Genomic DNA, 20,735 nt, shown 5'->3' with positions numbered 1-20,735 from the left:
TCAGGATTTTAGCCAAGGACATTCAATTTTCACTCCTTATAAAGCCAATTGATTTGGCCTATTGTAGACACCCTTGGCTTATTTTAATAATTTCACAAACGTAATTCCATGGATATATGATATATCCCTAATGATAGAACCTCTCGGGTCACTGGAAACAGTGAGTTACAGTAATTGGAAGAAGATGCCCATGCATGTGGCTTGTGCTGTGCTGGAGCAAGGAATGACATTGATATAGAGCGCTCCATTAATTGCCATATGAATAAGGTCCACAGCCGTTGCCTCTCTGCTGATGCATCCCTGTAGCAGAGATGGGTCACTCTGTCTTCTCCGGCCCATAGCCTTGCCAAGCTCATAATTACTAAAACCTCTAATGAATCTTCCTATCACCGGCCAAATACAGCTTCTTACTATATAAATGAGTTAATGTACCTGTATGTGTTTAAGTGTGGGTGTGTGTGTGCATGGGTGATAGAGAGAGAGATGGTTGTCTTGTGTTTTAATTCCTGGGTCCATATCGATACTTCAAAAGGAAAACACAGAACTAGCTGTGGCGGCCTGTTTAAATGAAATAGAAGTGATTGATGAAAATACAAACCCTCCCTTTCATTTCCTGAATTTCAGGTCTAATAAAATTGGTTGTCACTGTGGGCAGTCTGGCTGCATATCCCTAAGTATCACTACTGACGGATTACAAGGGCATTCATAATAACGTTCCTCCTCAGCTCACTGATGGCAGTCGGACAGAATAGGACATGTCATGACACTCTGATCGGGGTCTTGGCTCTGTGCGTGTGTACGTGTGCAGGCATGCTTGTGTGTGTGTATGAGAGTGTGTAGTACTGGCCCTTTGCCATATAAGGCTTATCCCCAGTCCATACACTCTACACCAAGGTTCTCCAACACTGTTCCTGGAGAGCTACCGTCCTGCAGGTTTTCACTCCAACCCTAATCTAGCGCAGCTGATTCTACTAATTAGCTAGTTGATAAACTGAATCAGGTCAGTTGCAACTGGGATTGTAGTGAAAACCTACTAGGGAGTTCTCCTCCAGGAACGGGGTTGGAGATCCCTGGTCTACACCCTGCTATTATCTCACTAGCCCTGCATGTCTGTGTCAAATCAATAGCACTCTACTACCACCTAGTGAAACACAATGGAACAGCAGCCACCCGGGGCAAGACTGGGAGAGGAGGAAAGGAGCTGTTCACAAGTGGCATTTGCCCCTAATTAAAAGCAGAACTTGTTGGAGCACTTGGTCTGCAAAAGGACTGGAATCCACTATGACGCAGGCAAAGCCCACAATTTGGTGGCAGGCCTCCTCCACTCTGCAGACGAAGTGAATAAGCAATTACAGTATGTCCCACAAATCACCACAGCACTTACAAACTGGATCAGCAGAACTTTCGAGATGGTGTACCAAATTAATTGTTTTTCCTGATCACATGACCCTACCTGGAAAAATGAAATACTCAGGGCCCTTTGGATGAGTAATGCTGTAAAATTATGGTCACAATGGTTTTCTATACTTGTATGTCCATTTTAGAATGCAAATGTATATGCCTTTGCCTAGTCCATCTATATAATGTAATATATTTCACACAATAAGTACCAAAATATATGGCAGCCCAAGTGGACATTGAGCAACAGTAAGAACGATAGTCTACAAGATTATAGCACACAAATACACAATCATATTATAGGGTATGGACAGGTGATGGACTGAGTCCCAGAGTCCAGATTGTCAAGAGTGATCAACAGTGGTCTTCCTTGAGGATAATTACTGCTGGTTGAACATCTGGTGAGCCCATGTGGAAAGCATATGTCCCAAATGGCACCCTATACCCTATATAGTCCACTAATGTTGACCAGAGCCCTGCTCATAAGAAGTGCACTATGTAGGGAATAGGGTGGCATTTGGGATGAAGCCCATGATGTCAGTGGGGAGGATGAATGAAAGTTGTCATCGACCAGTCTGACTAGTAGCAGTGCGTTTAGACCAGCTTAATGGAGCAGACCAGCTCAGCAACTAATCACTTGTTCTTTCCTCATCAGCTGGTTGCCCTAGGGATGGTAAATGATTGTAAAATGTTTGATGGGACAGGCCTAAAACCAAGCGGACCTGACATACTCACTCAATGAGGTACAGTTGTTTGTGTGTGTGTGTGTGTGTGTGTGTGTGTGTGTGTGTGTGTGTGTGTGTGTGTGTGTGTGTGTGTGTGTGTGTGTGTGTGTGTGTGTGTGTGTGTGTGTGTGTGTGTGTGTGTGTGTGTGTGTGTGTGTGAGTGTGTGTGTGTGTGCGCACATATACAGTCCACAGTTAGTTCTGCTCATCTCACCATTTCAATACAGCAGTGTGTAAGGTACTGTGTGTCTAGAAACGGCTGTAAAGCCTCTGTTCCAGTATCTATACACACAGTACATTGAAGCAGTGGGTAATGTGTCAATGCATTGGAGTGGAATGTGCTCTGTCTATTTACTGTAATGAAATAATATGTACTACTTAACAGTTGAAGTCTGAAGTTTACATAGACCTTCACCAAATACATTTAAACTCAGTTTTTCACAATTCCTGAAATGTATTGCTAGTAAAAAAATTCCTTGTTTAAGGTCAGTTAGGATCACCACTTTATTTTAAGAATGTGAAATGTCATGAAATGTGAAATGAATAACAGTAGAGAGAATTATTTATTTCAGCTGTTATTTATTTCATCACATTCCCAGTGGGTCAGAAGTTTACATACACTCAATTAGTATTTGGTAACATTGCCTTTAAATTGTTTAACTTGGGTCAAATGTTTCGGGTAGCCTTCCAAAAGCTTCCCACAATAAGTTGGGTGAATTTTGGCCCATTCCACCTGACAGAGCTGGTGTAACTGAGTCAGGTTTGTAGGCCTCCTTGCTCGCACATGCGCTTTCAGTTCTGCCCACAAATCTTCTATAGGATTGAGGTCAGGGCTTTGTGATGGCCACTCCAATACCTTGACTTTGCTGTCCTTAAGCCATTTTGCCACAACTTTGGAAGTATGTTTGCGGTCATTGTCCATTTGAAATACCTATTTGACACAAAGCTTCAACTTCCTGACAGATGTCTTGAGATGTTGCTTCAATATATCCACATAACTTTCCTCCCTCATGACGCCATCTATTTTGTGAAGTGCACCAGGAACTGCTCGGTCTGCCCAATATAATGGATCAAAACTGGAGGAGGCTGGTGGCAGTGGGAGGAGGTAGGGAACTGGTCGGTCTGCCCAATATAATGGATCAAAACTGGAGGAGGCTGGTGGCAGGGGGAGGAGGTAGGGAACTGGTCGGTCTGCCCAATATAAAGGATCAAACCTGGAGGAGGCAGGTGGCAGCGGGAGGAGGTAGGGAACTGGTCGGTCTGCCCAATATAATGGATCAAAACTGGAGGAGGCTGGTGGCAGGGGGAGGAGGTAGGGAACTGGTCGGTCTGCCCAATATAAAGGATCAAACCTGGAGGAGGCAGGTGGCAGCGGGAGGAGGTAGGGAACTGGTCGGTCTGCCCTATATACTGGATCAAAACTGGAGGAGGCTGGTGGCAGCTGGAGGAGGTAGGGAACTGGTCGGTCTGCCCAATATAATGGATCAAAACTGGAGGAGGCTGGTGGCAGCGGGAGGAGGTAGGGAACTGGTCGGTCTGCCCAATATAATGGATCAAAACTGGAGGAGGCTGGTGGCAGGGGAGGAGGTAGGAACTGGTCGGTCTGCCCAATATAATGGATCAAACCTGGAGGAGGCAGGTGGCAGCGGGAGGAGGTAGGGAACTGGTCGGTCTGCCCAATATAATGGATCAAAACTGGAGGAGGCTGGTGGCAGCAGGAGGAGGTAGGGAACTGGTCGGTCTGCCCAATATAATGGATCAAAACTGGAGGAGGCTGGTGGCAGGGGGAGGAGGTAGGGAACTGGTTGGTCTGCCCAATATAAAGGATCAAACCTGGAGGAGGCAGGTGGCAGCGGGAGGAGGTAGGGAACTGGTCGGTCTGCCCAATATAATGGATCAAAACTGGAGGAGGCTGGTGGCAGCAGGAGGAGGTAGGGAACTGGTCGGTCTGCCCAATATAATGGATCAAACCTGGAGGAGGCTGGTGGCAGCAGGAGGAGGTAGGGAACTGGTCGGTCTGCCCAATATAATGGATCAAAACTGGAGGAGGCTGGTGGCAGCGGGAGGAGGTAGGGAACTGGTCGGTCTGCCCAATATAATGGATCAAAACTGGAGGAGGCTGGTGGCAGCGGGAGGAGGTAGGGAACTGGTCGGTCTGCCCAATATAATGGATCAAAACTGGAGGAGGAATAAAAATAGCATAAACAGGAAAGTATACCAGTTTCATTTGAGGACCAGGATGTTGACAACTGTGCCATACAGATTGTAAAATAGTTGGGAAGAGATTTTTGATGTACCGATTCCATATGAGTTGATATATAAAACAACGCAAGATTCAGCTAAAATTATTATATAGAATTCTTGCCACCAACAAAATGTTGAATATTTGGGGCATAAGATCATCGAAGCTCTGCAGATTTTGTTGTGAGGATACAGAATCAATAGACCATTTATTCTGGTATTGCCATCAGGTAGACTGTTTCTGGTCTCAGGTTCAGGAATGGCTGAAAATGCAGAGCATTGATCTAAAATTGACCCTAGAAATAGTACTGTTAGGAGATCTGGAAGAGACCGGGTCAGTCAATTAATAATATACTAATACTCTTAGTAAAAGTATTTATCTTCAACACGCAATCTGTAGATTCTATTAGATTAGATTAGACTGAAATTGTACGTTAAACATCATAGCATAGTTGAAAGATATGTGTTGCGTAGAAACACAAAGTGGGTGGCCAGCAGAGATTGATGGGATGGGCTGAGGGAAGCTGAGGGGTGGTAAAAGATAAAGGGGAAAAAAACATAATCATAATCAAAGTACTTTTGAATGACACTAAGTGGCAGTGTTTTTAGAACTAATGCTGGTTTGCCTGAGGCTGATGACGTGCAGGTGTTTGTACACATGCATATATACACACTCTCATTCAAATGAACACATACAAGAACACACACATGTAATAGTTCCAGACATGCACACAAACATATAAAGTAGTTATTGCTGTTATGATTTCAGTTGTCCTTGATGTCCTTTGTTTTAAATGTATTATTGTTATTATTGCTGTTTTCTTCTGTCTTTTCCTTTTTCCTCGTTAGTTCATTCTCTTGGTTGTTGGTGCATTGGGGGTTCTTGGGGGGACTGTGGGAGGTGGGGAATGGAATTCATAGTTTTTTTTGTTTTTTCTTCCGGGCGGGGGGGGGGATGTGGCAGAGGTCTAGAATGGTTGAGGGACAGCTATTGGGGAACTGTGGGGGGGATCTTGGAGGGTTCAGGTTTCACAAGATTGTGATCATGTAAAAGGAAACTGTGACATATATTTTATATCACTATCATGCACACACAACCTCACCCTCACACATAAGGATGGCTATGTTGCAGAAAGACTGATACATGTTTGATAGTGTCTTGATGCTGTATTGTTTGTCCTTCATGTTCTAATATTTTAATGTTACCCCTTCCTTGTGTTTTTTGTAATAAATAGTAATATACAAAAATATATATATATATTTTTAAACTTTTGACTTCAACTGTATGTCTACTCACGTCAGTGCAGTGGTGTCACCCTTGCTGTATCATACTATGTTACAGATGTTAACTGAAGTACAGTTTGGTCGGAATTTCAGTAATCTTACTCTTTTGGTTGAAGTAGAGGAGGGATAGATGAAGAGGAAACACTGTAGGAAGGTTGGACACAGGGATCAAACCCCGGCCTCTGGGGGTCAACATGTGTTACCAGTAAGAGTGTGAATATTTAAACATTAAAACATTTTAACTAAATTGGGATCATTTAAGTTAAGAAAATTCAGGACATACAAAAAATTCAAAATAATCTCTAACCAATTAAATACAATTTTCACAAAACCTATTACTTTCTGTGTTATAGCCAATAGGCTATAAAGGTCTTGGAAAGTTGTGTAATTCAAATAAAACCAGAGAGGAAGAGGCTTTAGGCTGCTTGGTGAATTTGCAAGGCGTGCAAGACAAGAACTGCGAGATGCACGTTTCTGCCTGTCCCTCTCCTCTCCCTCCCGCTGGCCTGCTCTGTCTCTTTGCTAATGATGCAAGTGTGTGTTCAGTCTTCGGTCTGTTGCACGTAGAATGTCCTCGTCTATTCATGGCAGCGATGTCGGAGGGATAGAGAGGATCTTTGGGCCAGTCTAGCGAACACGGGGTAGCCTACTCTTAATTTTTGCCTCATAATATGAAATTACACTACATTACTGGTAGTCTTTATTGCCCTCCAAACAATCCATGATAATCAGAAATTTCAATAAGCATTTCTCTACGGCTGGCCATGCTTTCCTCCTGGCTACCTCACCGTACCAATCCCACCGTACTTCTCCGCTGTGCAATCTGGTTTCTGTGCTGGTCATGGGTGCACCTCAGCCACGCTCAAGGTACTAAACAATATCATAACCGCCATAGATAAAAGACAGTACTGTGTAGCCGTCTTCATTGACCTAGCCAAGGCTTTCGACTCTGTCAATCACCGTATTCTTATCGGTAGACTCAATAGCCTTGGTTTCACAAATAACTGGCTCGCCTGGTTCACCAACTACTTCGCAGACAGAGTTCAGTGTGTCAAATCGGAGGGCCTGTTGTCCGGACCTCTGGCAGTCTCTATGGGGGTACCACAGAGTTCAATTACCCGCCCGCCCAACTAACATTACTACCCTGGATGGTTCTGACCTAGAATATGTGGACAACTACAAACACCTAGGTGTCTGGTTAGACTGTAAACTCTCCTTCCAGACACATATTAAACATCTCCAATCCAAAATCAAATCTTGAATCGGCTTTCTATTTTGCAAACAAAGCCTCCTTCACTCACGCCATCAAACTTATCCTATTAAAACGGACTATCCTACCGATCCTCTACTTCGGCGATGTCATCTACAAAATAGCTTCCAATACTCTACTCAGCAAACTGGATGCAGTCTATCACAGTGCCATCCGTTTTGTTACCAAAGCCCCTTATACCACCCACCAATGCGACCTGTATACTCTAGTCGGCTGGCCCTCACTACATATTTGTCGCCAGACCTACTGGCTCCAGGTCATCTATAAGTCTATGCTAGGTAAAGCTCCGCCTTATCTCAGCTCACTGGTCACGATAACAACACCCACCCATAGCACGCGCTCCAGCAGGTATATCTCACTGTTCATCCCCAAAGCCAACACCTACCTTTGGCGGCCTATCCTTCCAGTTCTCTGCTGCCAGTGACTGGAAAGAGTTGCAAAAATCTCTGAAGCTGGAGACTTATATTTCCCTCGCTAACTTTAAACATCAGCTATCTGAGCAGCTAACCAATTGCTGCAACTGTACATAGTCCATCTGTAAATAGCCACCCAATCTACCTACCTCATTCCCATATTGATTTATTTACTTTTCTGCTCTTTTGCACACCAGTATCTCTACTTGCACATCATCATCTGCTCATTTATCACTCCAGTGTTAATTTGCTAAATTGTAACTATTTCGCTACTAGGGCCTATTTATTACCTACCTCCTCACGCCATTTGCACACACTGTATATAGACTTCCTTTTTTTCTATTGTGTTATTGACTGTACGCTTGTTTATTCCATGTGTAACTCTGTGTTGTTGTTTGTGTCGCACTGCTTTGCTTTATCTTGGCTAAGTCGCAGTTGAAAATGAGAACTTGCTCTCAACTAGCTTACCTGGTTAAATAAAGGTTAAATAAAAAATACAAAAATTGATTACCCTTTTCAAACATTTTGGAATGTGGCCCCTTGAAAGCGATTCGCCGACGGCATATCTGTTTTCCTGTCTGTTAGGGTAGGCTACACTATGGAACATTCTCTGGAGATATGAATGGTGTCACGCCCTGGCCTTAGTATTCTGTGTTTTCGTTAGTATTTTGGTGAGGCCAGGGTGTGACATGGGGATTTATGTGGTTTGTTTTGTCTGGGGTTGGTTGTAGGTATGGAATTGTGGTTAGAGTATTACTCTAGGTAAATCTATGGTTGCCTAGAGTGGTTCTCAATCAGAGGCAGGTGTTTATCGTCGTCTCTGATTGGGAACCATATTTAGGCAGCCATATTCTTTAGGTCTCTTGTGGGTGATTGTTCCTGTCTTTGTGTTTGTGGCACCAGATAGGACTGTTTTGGTTTTTTCTTGTTTTGTAGATTGTTGTACTTTCATCTTTATTAAAGATGTACAAAACTAAACACGCTGCATTTTGGTCCGCCTCTCTTTCCCCAGAAGAAAACCGTTACAAATCGGCATTTTACATGTCAGTAAAGGAATGAGGTTGCTGAAGCGGGACAAACAATCATCACTAGACGACCAGCACTGCCAATCAAATAATCTTGAGCTGCTGCTCGCAGATTGTCTCCCTGCTGTCTGGGCAGAGACCAATCTCTCCTAAAAAAAAAGTACTTTAAAGTTAGTTAAATACCGTGATTTACCACGACATTTAGTAGAAATAAATCTCAGCTAGCTACCATACCATAAAATACGTAATAAAAAGCAACAGCACATCAATCAGCGACGTTTATTGCTGTCAGAGAAACAATGCAGAACATTTAATGCCAGAGCAGAATTCTATTGTGACTAGTTTTTTTGTCCAGGGCCATAACTTGGGTTTGAGTTTTAGTGAGGTCCGGAAGGGGGGGTCTATAAGCAACTATTTACCAGTTATGCACTCATTCTCCGAGAGTCGTTTTTTGTTTGTTTGGGAGATATCTGTAGACACGGCAGGAGTCGCTAGATGGTTTTAAAATTGCCTTTTGTCTGGCATCTCGCAAACACACTGTCAGCAGCATCTCAAGTTGACTACGGAGCCGACTGTGAGCTGGGGTAATTCCTTTCTCAGGCCCTTGGCCACTACCAAAAGATGGCAAGAGAGGTGCATTTGCTGCTAAAAAGGTAAATCCGGGAGGCTAATTCAGGGGACACAGGTGAACATAATGAACAAACCACTGTTTACGATTCCACTCATTCGCAGAGGTAGATGCGAGTAGAACTCAGTCAGATTGAGAATATAAGCATTCTGAGCTTTGATCAACGCTGGGAGAAGTGTTTACCAGCAATTGGTTAAATTTTTGTACAAAACATATATTTCGAATTATTATTTATTTTTTCAAATTATACAACATTACAGAGGTCCGGAACTCGGTGTGCTCATATGTAGTTACTGCCATGACCGCCATGGCTATGGCATAGTCTGCTCTGTTGTGTCACAGTGCCAGTACCTGGGAAAATGGAGAGTACAGGGAAGTAGTGGGTTATAGTGAGCCTCAAAGACCAGCGACTACGCCTGGTGACTACTTGTGGTGTTTGGTGGTTATTGACAGCCATATTTACCAACTTCAGGTTTCATTTCGTTCCAGTTAAATAGCAGAAAACAAATAATTCACTCGACATTCATTCCGGCTTTCGACTATGGTGATATGGTCTATACGAATGCAGCTGCCACAGTATTGAAGACTTTGCAATACGCTTAAATACGGGTGATAGGTTGAGTACACATCACCACATTCTATATCAGAAAGTAGGCTGGCCCTCTCTAAAGTCTCATAGATCAAGGCGCTGCTCTCGTTTTGTTACTAAAGCCCTCTTGTGCAAACTTCTGCCATACCTTACTTCATTGTTAAATTACTCCAGACCTGATCACCGGGATGGCCAACTCTGGATAACCCTTCAGTCTCCACTGAGTTAAGTAGGTCTGTATATAGATTTTTTTCACCTTACTTGTTGAATGATCTCCAGAGCTCTCAAAGGTTGGATGTCTCCATGCCACTAGGACAGTTCAGACAACTGATTGATAACTTTTACTGAGGAATGTGTTTATTTTCATGATGTGTTTTGTAAGTTACTTTTCTTAAATTGCTTGTGTCATATTGTACGTTTTTCTTGCGTTGGAATTGTGAATATGATTGTGTGCAGGGCTCCCTTGCAAGAGGCCATGGTCTCAATGGGATTCCATGATTAAATACATTTGAATAAAATAGTGACATAATATGAGCCAGTGTAAGGACAAATTGCTACATACGGGGAGCACTTCACATTTTAAATAAATGATCCATTAATGTCATTGAACAACGTGAACAATGCACATGAGTTGAAGTTATGCACATGATCCCTACCATACAGAAACGATAACATATCTTTCAGAAAGAATAACATATCCCAACTCATCAAACTTTATCCAACACCAAAACTCTTTGATGCTGTCCTCACCTGTCTACAGTGACAGGTACTTGTTTGGCCTCCTGGCCTACCTGTCCTGCTGTCAGGTAATTCCAACGGGTGTAGAAAGCCCTGCGGATGAGGGGAGGGAGAGGGGGTGCTCAGCATCGAAGCGGCCCTCCATGGGGATAGAGACTGGGGAGGGGGCTCCAGGGCCTCCTTCAGAGGTTTTACCAGAGGAGGAGTGAGAAGAGAGAAAACTGAAGCATTGTAACGGACTGAAAGACCACTCAGAATTGTATGTCCTGATTACTGTGACAACATTCAGAATTGTATGTCCTGATTACTGTGACAGCATTCAAAATTGTATGTCCTGATTACTGTGACAGCATTAAGTATTGTATGTCCTGATTACTGTGACAGCATTTAGTATTGTATGTCCTGATTACTGTGACAGCATTCAGTGTTGTATGTCCTGATTACTGTGACAGCATTCAGTATTGTATGTCCTGATTACTGTGACAGCATTCAGTATTGTATGTCCTGAGTATTGTGACAGCATTCAGTATTGTATGTGCTGATTACTGTGACAACATTCTGATTAATAGGACGAGGAGTGTTCTCTGATCAGCATGTGAGCTGACCTGGGAAAACTCCTGGCCCTACTGATAACCCTATAGTAAATAGAATTGCTAGGACAATAGTGAAGTAGTGATGGTGTTAATCTGTAGCATCTAATCCCTCTACAACAGTAAAAGGAGAGATCCAGCACTGCCTTGGACTTTGGGAGGATGTCACCACACTGCAGATGAGAAGCAAAGGAGATAGAGATACAGAGATTCGGTTTCAGTAAGCCCAGTTTGAATATCATGTTATTCCTCTGTCCACCACTGGAGTGTGACATTGCTGGGCTTTTGTTCATGTTATTCCTCTGTCACGAAGTATATAGGCCTATACTATATATTTTTGTTGTTTACCATGTAATGACAACTACTCAAATACATGGCACCATACGCTAACTGATTTGAAACATGAACGTTTCACTGTTCAAACCTGTTGTAGAACTTTGTAGGCATCCTCAAAACTGTGGAACATATCAGAGTTGAAGGATGACACTGGCTTTTCAGCAGGTTAGCCTGTCCTCTCCCAGCACAAATAGAAGCATTCATATGCTGCTTTCAAGAAAACTGGGAACTCTGAAATAACCGAGGTCTAATTATGAAGTTGGTGATTTTTAGATCGGAATGTTGGAGCTCTAGAAAGATGTCATAGTTTCCGACTTGGAATTCAAAGTTAAATGACCGTTAAAAAATGTCGGAGCTCATATTTTTTTTGTTGAGTTCCCAGTTGTCTTGAACACACTAAAGTCGGAAATCCTTGATTTCTGAGTTCGAAGTTGTTTTGAACACGGCAATAGACTGGGTCAATATGAAACAGCTTGCCCAATAATCCTTCCATCACTGAGGACTTAGATGCGTAGGGTACCGGGGGTAACTAGCACCATGGGGTAGCTGCCCCCCCCCCCGGTAATACACATGAAGACCATAAGATGTCACCAAATGATTTCCCCAACACTTTCCTTGGCTGCCACTACTCTTGCTCAACAAAATGTCCTCTTTGTCATCACAACTTTTGGAGATATAAAAATAAAATAAAGTTGTTGATATATTCCAATGAAGTTAGATCTATAATTGGGGGCAACCCCCCCTTATGGTTATGAATGTGTTTCTACCTGTCATATAGACAATGACTAGCCCAATTAGCACTAGTTTGTGCTAACTTGCTAGCTGACAACTTCACTAGCAGTAAATGCTAGCCAGTTAGCATAAGCTGCTAGGAGTGCTAGCTAGCAACCTTACTACCAGATCGATCGTCTGAGATAAAATACGTAAAAAAGATAACATAACTTAATGCGGTTAGAAATGTTTCCACTAGTGACTGATACCTTTACAGCTGATGTTACACTGTTGTGAAACCTTATACCATAATATTCAGGTAACTGGCACCACTGGGGGGGGGGAACAGTTATCCCATGGGGGTGGCAGTTACCCCAGTTCTTAATTATTATTTTTTAAACGTCCCTTTTCTAAAAACAGCACTTCATGAAAGAACTAAAAAAGTGTAAACTGTAGCCATTTTTTGCCTTTATAGTTTAAGCCAAAGCAATACCTTCATCCACGTACAATTTCTTCCAAACCTTGCTTTTTTTGTGTCAGAAATTAAGACAGGAAATATTTAGGAAATTATCATTTGATAACAGTATCTTTTACATCAGGCTGAAATGCTGACATTTCAAAACCTTACATTTGGTAATCATTATGATAGTTTATTGTTGCTCTCCTTTGCTCTTTGAATTGAGTTATCGCTGTGGACATGGAGTGAGTAGCATCTTTCATCAGAAGCGAGGACATTTCTTAACATTTGTGGCACCTCGTTGCAATGCTCGGCTTGTAGTGCGAAATAGATTGGGTCCGATTTCGTATCGAATTAAACTGCTAACGCATAGAAATACCAACCACTAACCAAAACCGGACATTATGCGTCTTGCAATATTTAATCAAAGGCCGAGCAAAGTGCATTTCAGGTGAATCGCAACTCACGCGCACGGTTAATGATTTTGGAAACTGAGGGGGAAATGAAACTTGAAGTGCTGGACAAGCAATCCGAAACTTTAACCAATTTGAAACTTGATGCAATGTTGTACGGAGATGATGTTACGTTCTCATAATGTCGGAAAATGGGACCTACGAATTATGCCGCGTCCTCGACCTAGTCTGAACTAGGAAACTCGTAAATGTCCGATTTGCTATCTAGTTGTAGTAATACACATGCTACGTTCAACGAATTAGCAAGTCGAACATTTCAGAGTTGACTAGTTCCGACTAGCATTTGAACGCGGCATTAAAATTAATGATTTGTATTGAGCTTCCTATTGTTTGATTCGGATACTTCCCAAATGTAAAACACAGGTCGGACGTTACCGGGTTTCCGACAGGACATGAACACGGCATAAGTGCGCCTGTAGCTGTCACGTTCTGTTCGATGCCGTCACATACATTAAGCAAACACAGAGGATCACCTCATTTGCATGAAACTTTAGGACATGACAGCCTTTTTCCATGTAGGCATGTAGGACTGCATATGAATAAGGTTAGGATTTTATATTCAACATTGTAACTTTCGTTTTCCTTATTTGCAAATAGAAACTGTTTTGACCAAACGTCATGAGACGCGTCACTTAGGCCATTGCGGTAAAAAGGGATTCAAGCTAATCCTACATCAGAAGTTTCAACATGACAGATAGCTGGAGACTAGCAATGTCGTTCCCTACTCAAGTCGTGTTTGTGAAGATGTCCCTGCAGCTTTGCATAAGTAACATCCAGCACATCTTTGCAACTGTCCTTGCATGGATAGGTGTGCGCGGTCCGCAGGTGCGGTTGACATCTACAGGAAAAGTCAATCTAGTCAAGGTGTTGCAAAAGAATATATCTCAAACAGCGACAACTCCAAGCAGTGTCAATTATCATTTTACTCGACAGTGCAATTATAAATGCGGTTTTTGTTTCCACACGGCAAAAACGTCTTTTGTCCTGCCCATTGAGGAAGCAAAGAGAGGTTTACAGCTTCTGAAGCAATCAGGTAAATTTAGCCAATTTATTTATGATATCGCAAAATCCCTATATACATTCACATGACATGTTATTACATTATTATTACATCATATTTCTAACTAATACTTTTTTATTCAGTGTTTAGAATTCTGAATGTCATATTTTTTTTTGGCAGGACTGGAAAAGATTAACTTCTCTGGTGGAGAGCCTTTCTTACAGGACAGAGGGGATTTCTTGGGTAAATTAGTCCAGTACTGCAAACAAGACCTCCATCTCCCAAGTGTCAGTATTGTCAGCAATGGCAGCCTGATCAGAGAGAAGTGGTTCCAGAATTATGGTGAGAGGGTTTTCATTTGAAATAAATAGTACCAACATTACGCTACTTACTGGTCGTCATTATATCGAACAGCCACCATAATAAACGCGGTGCGGCAGGTGGCCTAGATGATAGAGCGTTGGACTAGTAAAGTTCAAATCCCGACAAGGTACAAATCTGTCGTTCTGCCCCTGAACAGGCACTGTTCATAGGCCGTCATTGAAAAGAAGAATTTGTTCTGACTTGCCGAGTTAAATAAAGGTAAATAAAAAAACACAGAGTTTTAAACCCAGAGGCGCAACATCGCAAGACTTCCCGGAACCCCAACCAAACAGGCCGGGGTTTAGGGTTTATATGTCAATTAGTAAAATGAACAATTCTAAAGCCACAACCGAGATAGTTGAACATGTTATTTACCTCGTGAAAGTGTCAAAAACAAGTCTTCAAAAACAACATGCGCAGTTTGGCGTGTGACAACGCACATGCGCAGTTTGGCGCCTGACAATCGTGGCACGATGACGTGTTTCTATTAAGAGCCTTGCTAGCCGACATGGCCATTACGTCACCTACAAGTGTGATCGGGGATTTCTATTGGAGAAGCAGTTTTAGCCAATCTTCATACTGTCTTTGCTTGAATCTTCATTATTCTCATGCAGTCTGGTAAATAAGTTCATTTTATTTACACTAGATGTCAGCACCGGGTTAGTTTTGATATGAGGTCACAACTCAGAGAAACATTTCACTCTTTAAAATGTTTCCCAGTTCAGTTATAAAATGTTTGGACACATTTTCAAATGCATGATTTGATCATCACAGTGTTATTAAAAACTACTTGTTGATTTTTATCTCAATAAATAACTATCACACATTTTTATCTCAATAAATAACTATCACATGTTCTAGGTTATGTCATAAATTGTATGTCTAGACGTTAATACATTTTGAATACATGAGTGCTTCAAAATACAATTCTTTGAGATTATGTCAGTTTTAATATCAGAACTCTTCTTGTCCTCACAGGCCAATACCTGGACATTCTGGCCATTTCCTGTGACAGCTTTGATGAGGACACGAACCAGACTATAGGCAGAGCCCAGGGCAGAAAGAGCCACCTTGACAACCTCTTCAAAGTCCGGGAGTGGTGCCGGGACTACAAAGTGGCGTTCAAAATCAACTCTGTGATCAACACTTTTAATGTGAATGAAGACATGAGAGAAAACATTTCTGAACTCAATCCTGTACGCTGGAAGGTAAGGGTGTTCCAATGCATTTACATTACTCACCAGTAATACTGTATCTGTGTTGTGAATAGTGGTTTCTTCTCCTACCATAGATGTAAGAAATGAGCTGTATGGCCTTGACTTTGTGTGTGTGTGTGTGTGTCTAGGTGTTCCAGTGTCTACTGATCGATGGGGAGAATGCTGGGGAGAACAGTCTGAGGGAGGCAGAGAGGTTTGTCATCAGCGATCAGCAGTTTCAGGACTTCCTGGATAGACACAGCACCATCAGCTGCCTGGTACCTGAATCCAATCAGAAGGTATACTAAAGACAACACACAAAAAAATGGTCTGTTATTGATATTATGATGATTGAACAACTACTATTCCTTGTAGTTTCAGAATGCTATTAATGTGTAGAGTAGGCCTAGTGTAATCTACTAACTCAATTAATCACGTACAGAGCATTCGGAAAGTATTCAGACCCCTTCCGCTTTTCTACATTTTGTTAGGTTACAGCCTCATTCTAAAATGGATTCAATAATTTTCCCCCTCACCTACACACAATAACCCATAATGACAAAACAAAAACAGGTTTTTAGAAAATAAATACCTTATTTACATAAGTATTCTGACCCATTGCTATGAGACTCGAAATTGAGTTCAGGTGCATCCTGTTTCCATTGATCATCCTTGAGATGTTTCTTCAACTTGATTGGAGTCCATCTGTGGTAAATTTAATTGATTGAACATGATTTGGAAAGTCACACACCTGTCTATATAATGTTCCACAGTTGACAGTGCATGTCAGAGCAAAAACCAAGCCATGAGGTCAAAGGAACTGTCCTAGAGCTCAGAGACTGGATTGTGTCGAGGCACAGATCTGGGGAAGGGTACCAAAAAATGTCTGCAGCATTGAAGGTCCCTAAGATTACAGTGCCTCCATCATTCTTGAATGGAAGAAGTTTGGAACCAACAAGACTCTTCTTAGAGCTGGCCGCCCGGCCAAACTGAGCAATCGGGGTAGAAGGGCCTTGGTCAGAGAGGTGACCTAGAACCCAATGGTCACTCTGACAGAGCTCCAGAGTTCCTCTGTAGAGACGGGAGAACCTTCCAGTAGGACAACCATCTCTGCAGCACTCAACCAATAAGGCCTTTGTGGTAGAGTGGCCAGATGGAGGCCACTCCTCAGTAAAAGGCACATGACAGCCTACTTGGAGTTTGTCAAAATGCACCTAAAGACTCTCAGACCATGAGAAACAAGATTCTCTGGTCTGATTAAACCAAGATTCAACTCTTTGGCCGGAATGCCAAGTGTCACGTCTGGAGGAAACCTGGCACCATCCCAACGATGAAGCATGGTGGTGGCAGCATCATGCTGTGGGGATATTTTTAGCGTCAAGGACTGGGGGACTAGTCAGGCTTGAGGGAAAGATGAACGGAGTAAAGTACAGAGGGATCCTTGATGAAAACCTGCTCCAGAGGGCTCAGGACCTCAGACTAGGGCAAAGATTCACCTTCCAACAGGACAACGACCTTGAGCACGCAGCCAAGACAATGCAGGAGTGGCTTCGGGACAAGTCTCTGAATGTCCTTGAGTGGCCCAGCCAGAGCCATGACTTAAACCCAATCAAACATCTCTGGAGAGACCTGAAAACAGCTTTGACCCTCCCCATCCAATCTGACAGCGCTTGAGAGGATCTACTGAGAAGAATGGGAGAAACTCCCCAAATATAGGTGTACCAAGCTTGTAGCGTAAGACACAAGAAGACTTAAGGAAATAATCACTGCCAAAGCTGCTTCAACAAAGTCCTGAGTAAAGGGTCTGAAAACTTATATAAATGTGATGTTTCATTTCATTTTATAAATTCGCAAAATAATCTAAAAACCTGTTTTTGCATCATCATTACGGCATATTGTGTGTAGATTGATGAGGATTGATTTAATCCATTTTAGAATAAGGCTGTAACGTAACAAAATGTGGAAAAAGTCAAGGGGTCTGAATACTTTTTGAATGCTCTGTATATCAGACCTATCAGACACAATATTGTCCACAAAACAAAAAACGATAGTCTGTGACAATATTGTACATAATACAGAATAGTTGTGACATTAACATGTTTCCTTGTTGTCTTATCTTGTCAGATGAGAGATTCCTACCTCATCCTGGATGAATATGTAAGTCTTAGCAAGCCCTTTAAAGTAGACAGTCCTTATCCATCAGTCCTCATCCATCAGTCCTCATCCATCAGAACTAATGAACAGCCATCTAAATGCTCTCATCGATTGAGATGTAAAGACATGCACCTGCCCAGAGTATTCTAGGACTTCCCATATTAAGTACCAGAGTATTCTAGGACTTCCCATATTAAGTCCCAGAGTATTCTAGGACTTCCCATATTAAGTCCCAGAGTAGTCTATGACTTCCCATATTAAGTCCCAGAGTAGTCTATGACTTCCCATATTAAGTCCCAGAGTAGTCTATGACTTCCCATATTAAGTCCCAGAGTAGTCTATGACTTCCCATATTAAGTCCCAGAGTAGTCTATGACTTCCCATATTAAGTCCCAGAGTAGTCTATGACTTCGATCTTTAATCAGGGGATTTACAGGCTTTGAGATGGGTGAAAGGAGATGTGGATTTGCAAATATTTATGTTAGTATAAGACATGAGGTTTCATAGTAGTGAATAACTTTGATAATGAACCACCGTGTTAAGATTCTCTTTTCTGACCCATTGGTAACACTTCATAATAACTTTCCTTAATAAGCCTTTATAAATGCTTATACATTCTTTATAAATGATTATACATTTTCTAAATGCTTATGAATGATATATTTTGATGTGCTTTTTTTTTAGATGCGTTTCCTGGATTGCAGAGAGGGGAGGAAGGATCCATCCAAGTCCATCCTTGATGTAGGCGTGGAGGAGGCCATTCAGTTCAGTGGCTTTGATGAGAAGATGTTCCTAAAGAGAGGAGGGAAATATGTGTGGAGCAAAGCTGACATGCGGCTCGAATGGTGATCCACACATTGTAATCAATTCCACTTTTTGTTTGTACTTGTGTGTGTTTTTATTTGTATAGACAGTTGTATTTAATGGATAACATAAATAGGAAAACAAATAAAATAATAACTGTAGGCTACACCAACATTAGTTTCCATTCATACAAAGTGTCGGGTAAATTGCCACAGTAGATTTGCTGTGGTAAGCCAGGAAATACTATTCAATTGTATGGAATGCTTGTCAAATAGATAAATTGTCCTTGGTTCAAAAAGGGACTACATTGGGACTACGTTGTCTGAACCAGAGAGCAAACATATCTTTGTTTGCAAGCAGGACTAAGGTAGCACCAACATCGTTTAGGGAGTGGTAATGAGGTGACCAATAATGGTTGCAGTTGAGATCAGCTGTGTGGGTGAATTTAGAACATATTGATAGCTGGCGATAATCTAGTGACGTCGATGGTTGCAATAGACCCCTTGTTATATGATTATATTCCAATACATTCTTTAGGCAATCCATTAGCCTATCCATTCTCACATAATGAAAGATGTGAAAACCGATAACAGTTTCCCTGGGTGAGCTAATGAGATCATTTGGGCCATCAGTTGATTGACAGCTAATTGAACTGCTTGTTGAACAGCTGATTTCACCATCCCCACTCCTGCAACTCGCGCCAACTCGGTCTCTTTAATCGTGCGATAATGATTTGGTCATTATCATTCAAGAATCTGGCACCTTGCCGCAACCAATGAGTTAAAGTTCAAATCTTCCTCCCGCTGCTAAATGGCATATTATTAGGCCTATACCGTCATCATACTGAATCATACAGTACATATGATCATTATATTGCACAAGCCTATTATTATTCTTTATTAAATTGACAGTCTCACTCCTTTTGTATTTTTTTTTGCTTTCATTGAAGAGATAGAACAGTTATGGAATGACGGGGAAGATAGGGGGAGGCGGAGTCAAAGGACAGTGGGCCAGATTCGAACCCATGTCGACTCTGGCATGTGTCTGGACAACACAGTCTCACACGCAAATATGTCCGAAAAGTATTTAATCAGATTTCGTGCTTTTTTCTGTGGCTTAATTCTTGTGAAAATACACATTTTTGTGTGACTTAATACATAGGAAAATACATTTTTGGCAGGCAAACTTCAGGAACAATCTTTTGAAAGCATTCTGTTTTTCAACATTGTGTTAGGTGTAATTTACATGGATGTATCTAGTGAACAATGGATGAGCAACAATGGGAGTGACGGATAGAACTAGTCACGAAGCTAGCCTGAAGCTGAATGGAAAGTGCTATGCTCTGACCAGTTATTCAGAAGAAAATCCTCTGTGACTGTCTTATTCACATATGTTAGCTTACCAATTTGGACCCAAAACAAACACATTCTACACATTTACAAATGACCTGTTTAAAGTATTATTACAACCATGGTGTTATTTTGTTACTGAAGCTATCAGCAGAGCCTTTTCTGGCAGCGAAACAGTTCATTCAGCCTCATTTATTACCTTTAACCCTAGTGTGGTGTTTGTATCTGGGGGACCCATTTTCAATGTTTACTAAAAGAAAAGTGATACAATGAATTATTTTTTCAACCTGAGACTCATTGGCTCATTTTCTGTGAAGAACATGTAAAATAACACATTTTCATTGAGTGCCCACTGTGCACCCCCCTACACATTTATATTACATATGTGGTGTTCAGGTCTTACTGAACCCGAGGGTAATGACAGTGTGGGAAAGTGTGTGTGTGTGTGTGTGTGTGTGTGTGTGTGTGTGTGTGTGTGTGTGTGTGTGTGTGTGTGTGTGTGTGTGTGTGTGTGTGTGTGTGTGTGTGTGTGTGTGTGTGTGTGTGTGTGTGTGTGTGTGTGTGTGTGTAGGTGAAAATAAATAGCTTTGCATGTGTGGCTCCTTACCACAATCAACCATCCCATCAGCAGCCAGCTCCAGGAAACCTCCAGAGAACTTTTCTGTGCAACAATGTCTCTGGAAAACTTCCACATTATTTCCAGGATTATCCGCTTCGATAACCGAGACACCAGACCAGCTCGGCGGCACAGAGGCAAGCTAGCTGCAATCAGGTCAGTGCAGAGAGACAAGCTAGCTGCAATCAGGTCAGTGCAGAGAGCCAAGCTAGCTGCTATCAGGTCAGTGCAGAGAGACAAGCTAGCTGCTATCAGGTCAGTGCAGAGAGGCAAGCTAGCTGCAATCAGGTCAGTGCAGAGAGACAAGCTAGCTGCAATCAGGTCAGTGCAGAGAGACAAGCTAGCTGCAATCAGGTCAGTGCAGAGAGACAAGCT

General features: G+C 42.1%; 1 protein-coding gene and 1 long non-coding RNA gene across 2 annotated transcripts; one reads left to right on the top strand and one right to left on the bottom strand.

Annotated features, from left to right (window-relative positions):
* The first annotated feature begins 13,359 nt into the window (after positions 1-13,359).
* On the top strand, positions 13,360-20,035 carry LOC135508410 (S-adenosylmethionine-dependent nucleotide dehydratase RSAD2-like). Its single transcript, XM_064928573.1, has 6 exons — positions 13,360-13,911; positions 14,059-14,220; positions 15,220-15,449; positions 15,587-15,736; positions 17,562-17,594; positions 18,276-20,035. The coding sequence occupies exons 1-6, from the start codon at positions 13,566-13,568 to the stop codon at positions 18,438-18,440; spliced, it is 1,086 nt and encodes a 361-aa protein (XP_064784645.1). The 5' UTR covers positions 13,360-13,565; the 3' UTR covers positions 18,441-20,035.
* Positions 13,913-14,610, bottom strand: LOC135508411 (uncharacterized). The gene is made up of 2 exons (XR_010450792.1): positions 14,271-14,610; positions 13,913-14,189 (listed from the first exon to the last, which is right to left on the bottom strand). It is a non-coding gene; the product is annotated as an uncharacterized LOC135508411 (long non-coding RNA).
* Positions 20,036-20,735: the final 700 nt, after the last annotated feature.

This window comes from Oncorhynchus masou, chromosome 21 (assembly GCF_036934945.1).
Source record: "Oncorhynchus masou masou isolate Uvic2021 chromosome 21, UVic_Omas_1.1, whole genome shotgun sequence".
Classification (NCBI taxonomy): Eukaryota; Metazoa; Chordata; class Actinopteri; order Salmoniformes; family Salmonidae; genus Oncorhynchus; species Oncorhynchus masou.
The sequence above is the reverse complement of the archived record's forward strand: the minus strand, read 5'-3'. Positions and strand labels throughout refer to the sequence as shown.

What these genes read in the sequence shown, in the direction of transcription:
- LOC135508410 (XM_064928573.1), top strand. Translation starts at nt 13,566, where the DNA reads ATGACAGATAGCTGGAGACTAGCAATGTCGTTCCCTACTCAAGTCGTG. An exon ending in ACAGCTTCTGAAGCAATCAG is followed by an intron (nt 13,912 to 14,058) that starts GTAAATTTAGCC and finishes TTTTTTTGGCAG; the next exon opens with GACTGGAAAAGATTAACTTC. An exon ending in ACCTCATCCTGGATGAATAT is followed by an intron (nt 17,595 to 18,275) that starts GTAAGTCTTAGC and finishes CTTTTTTTTTAG; the next exon opens with ATGCGTTTCCTGGATTGCAG.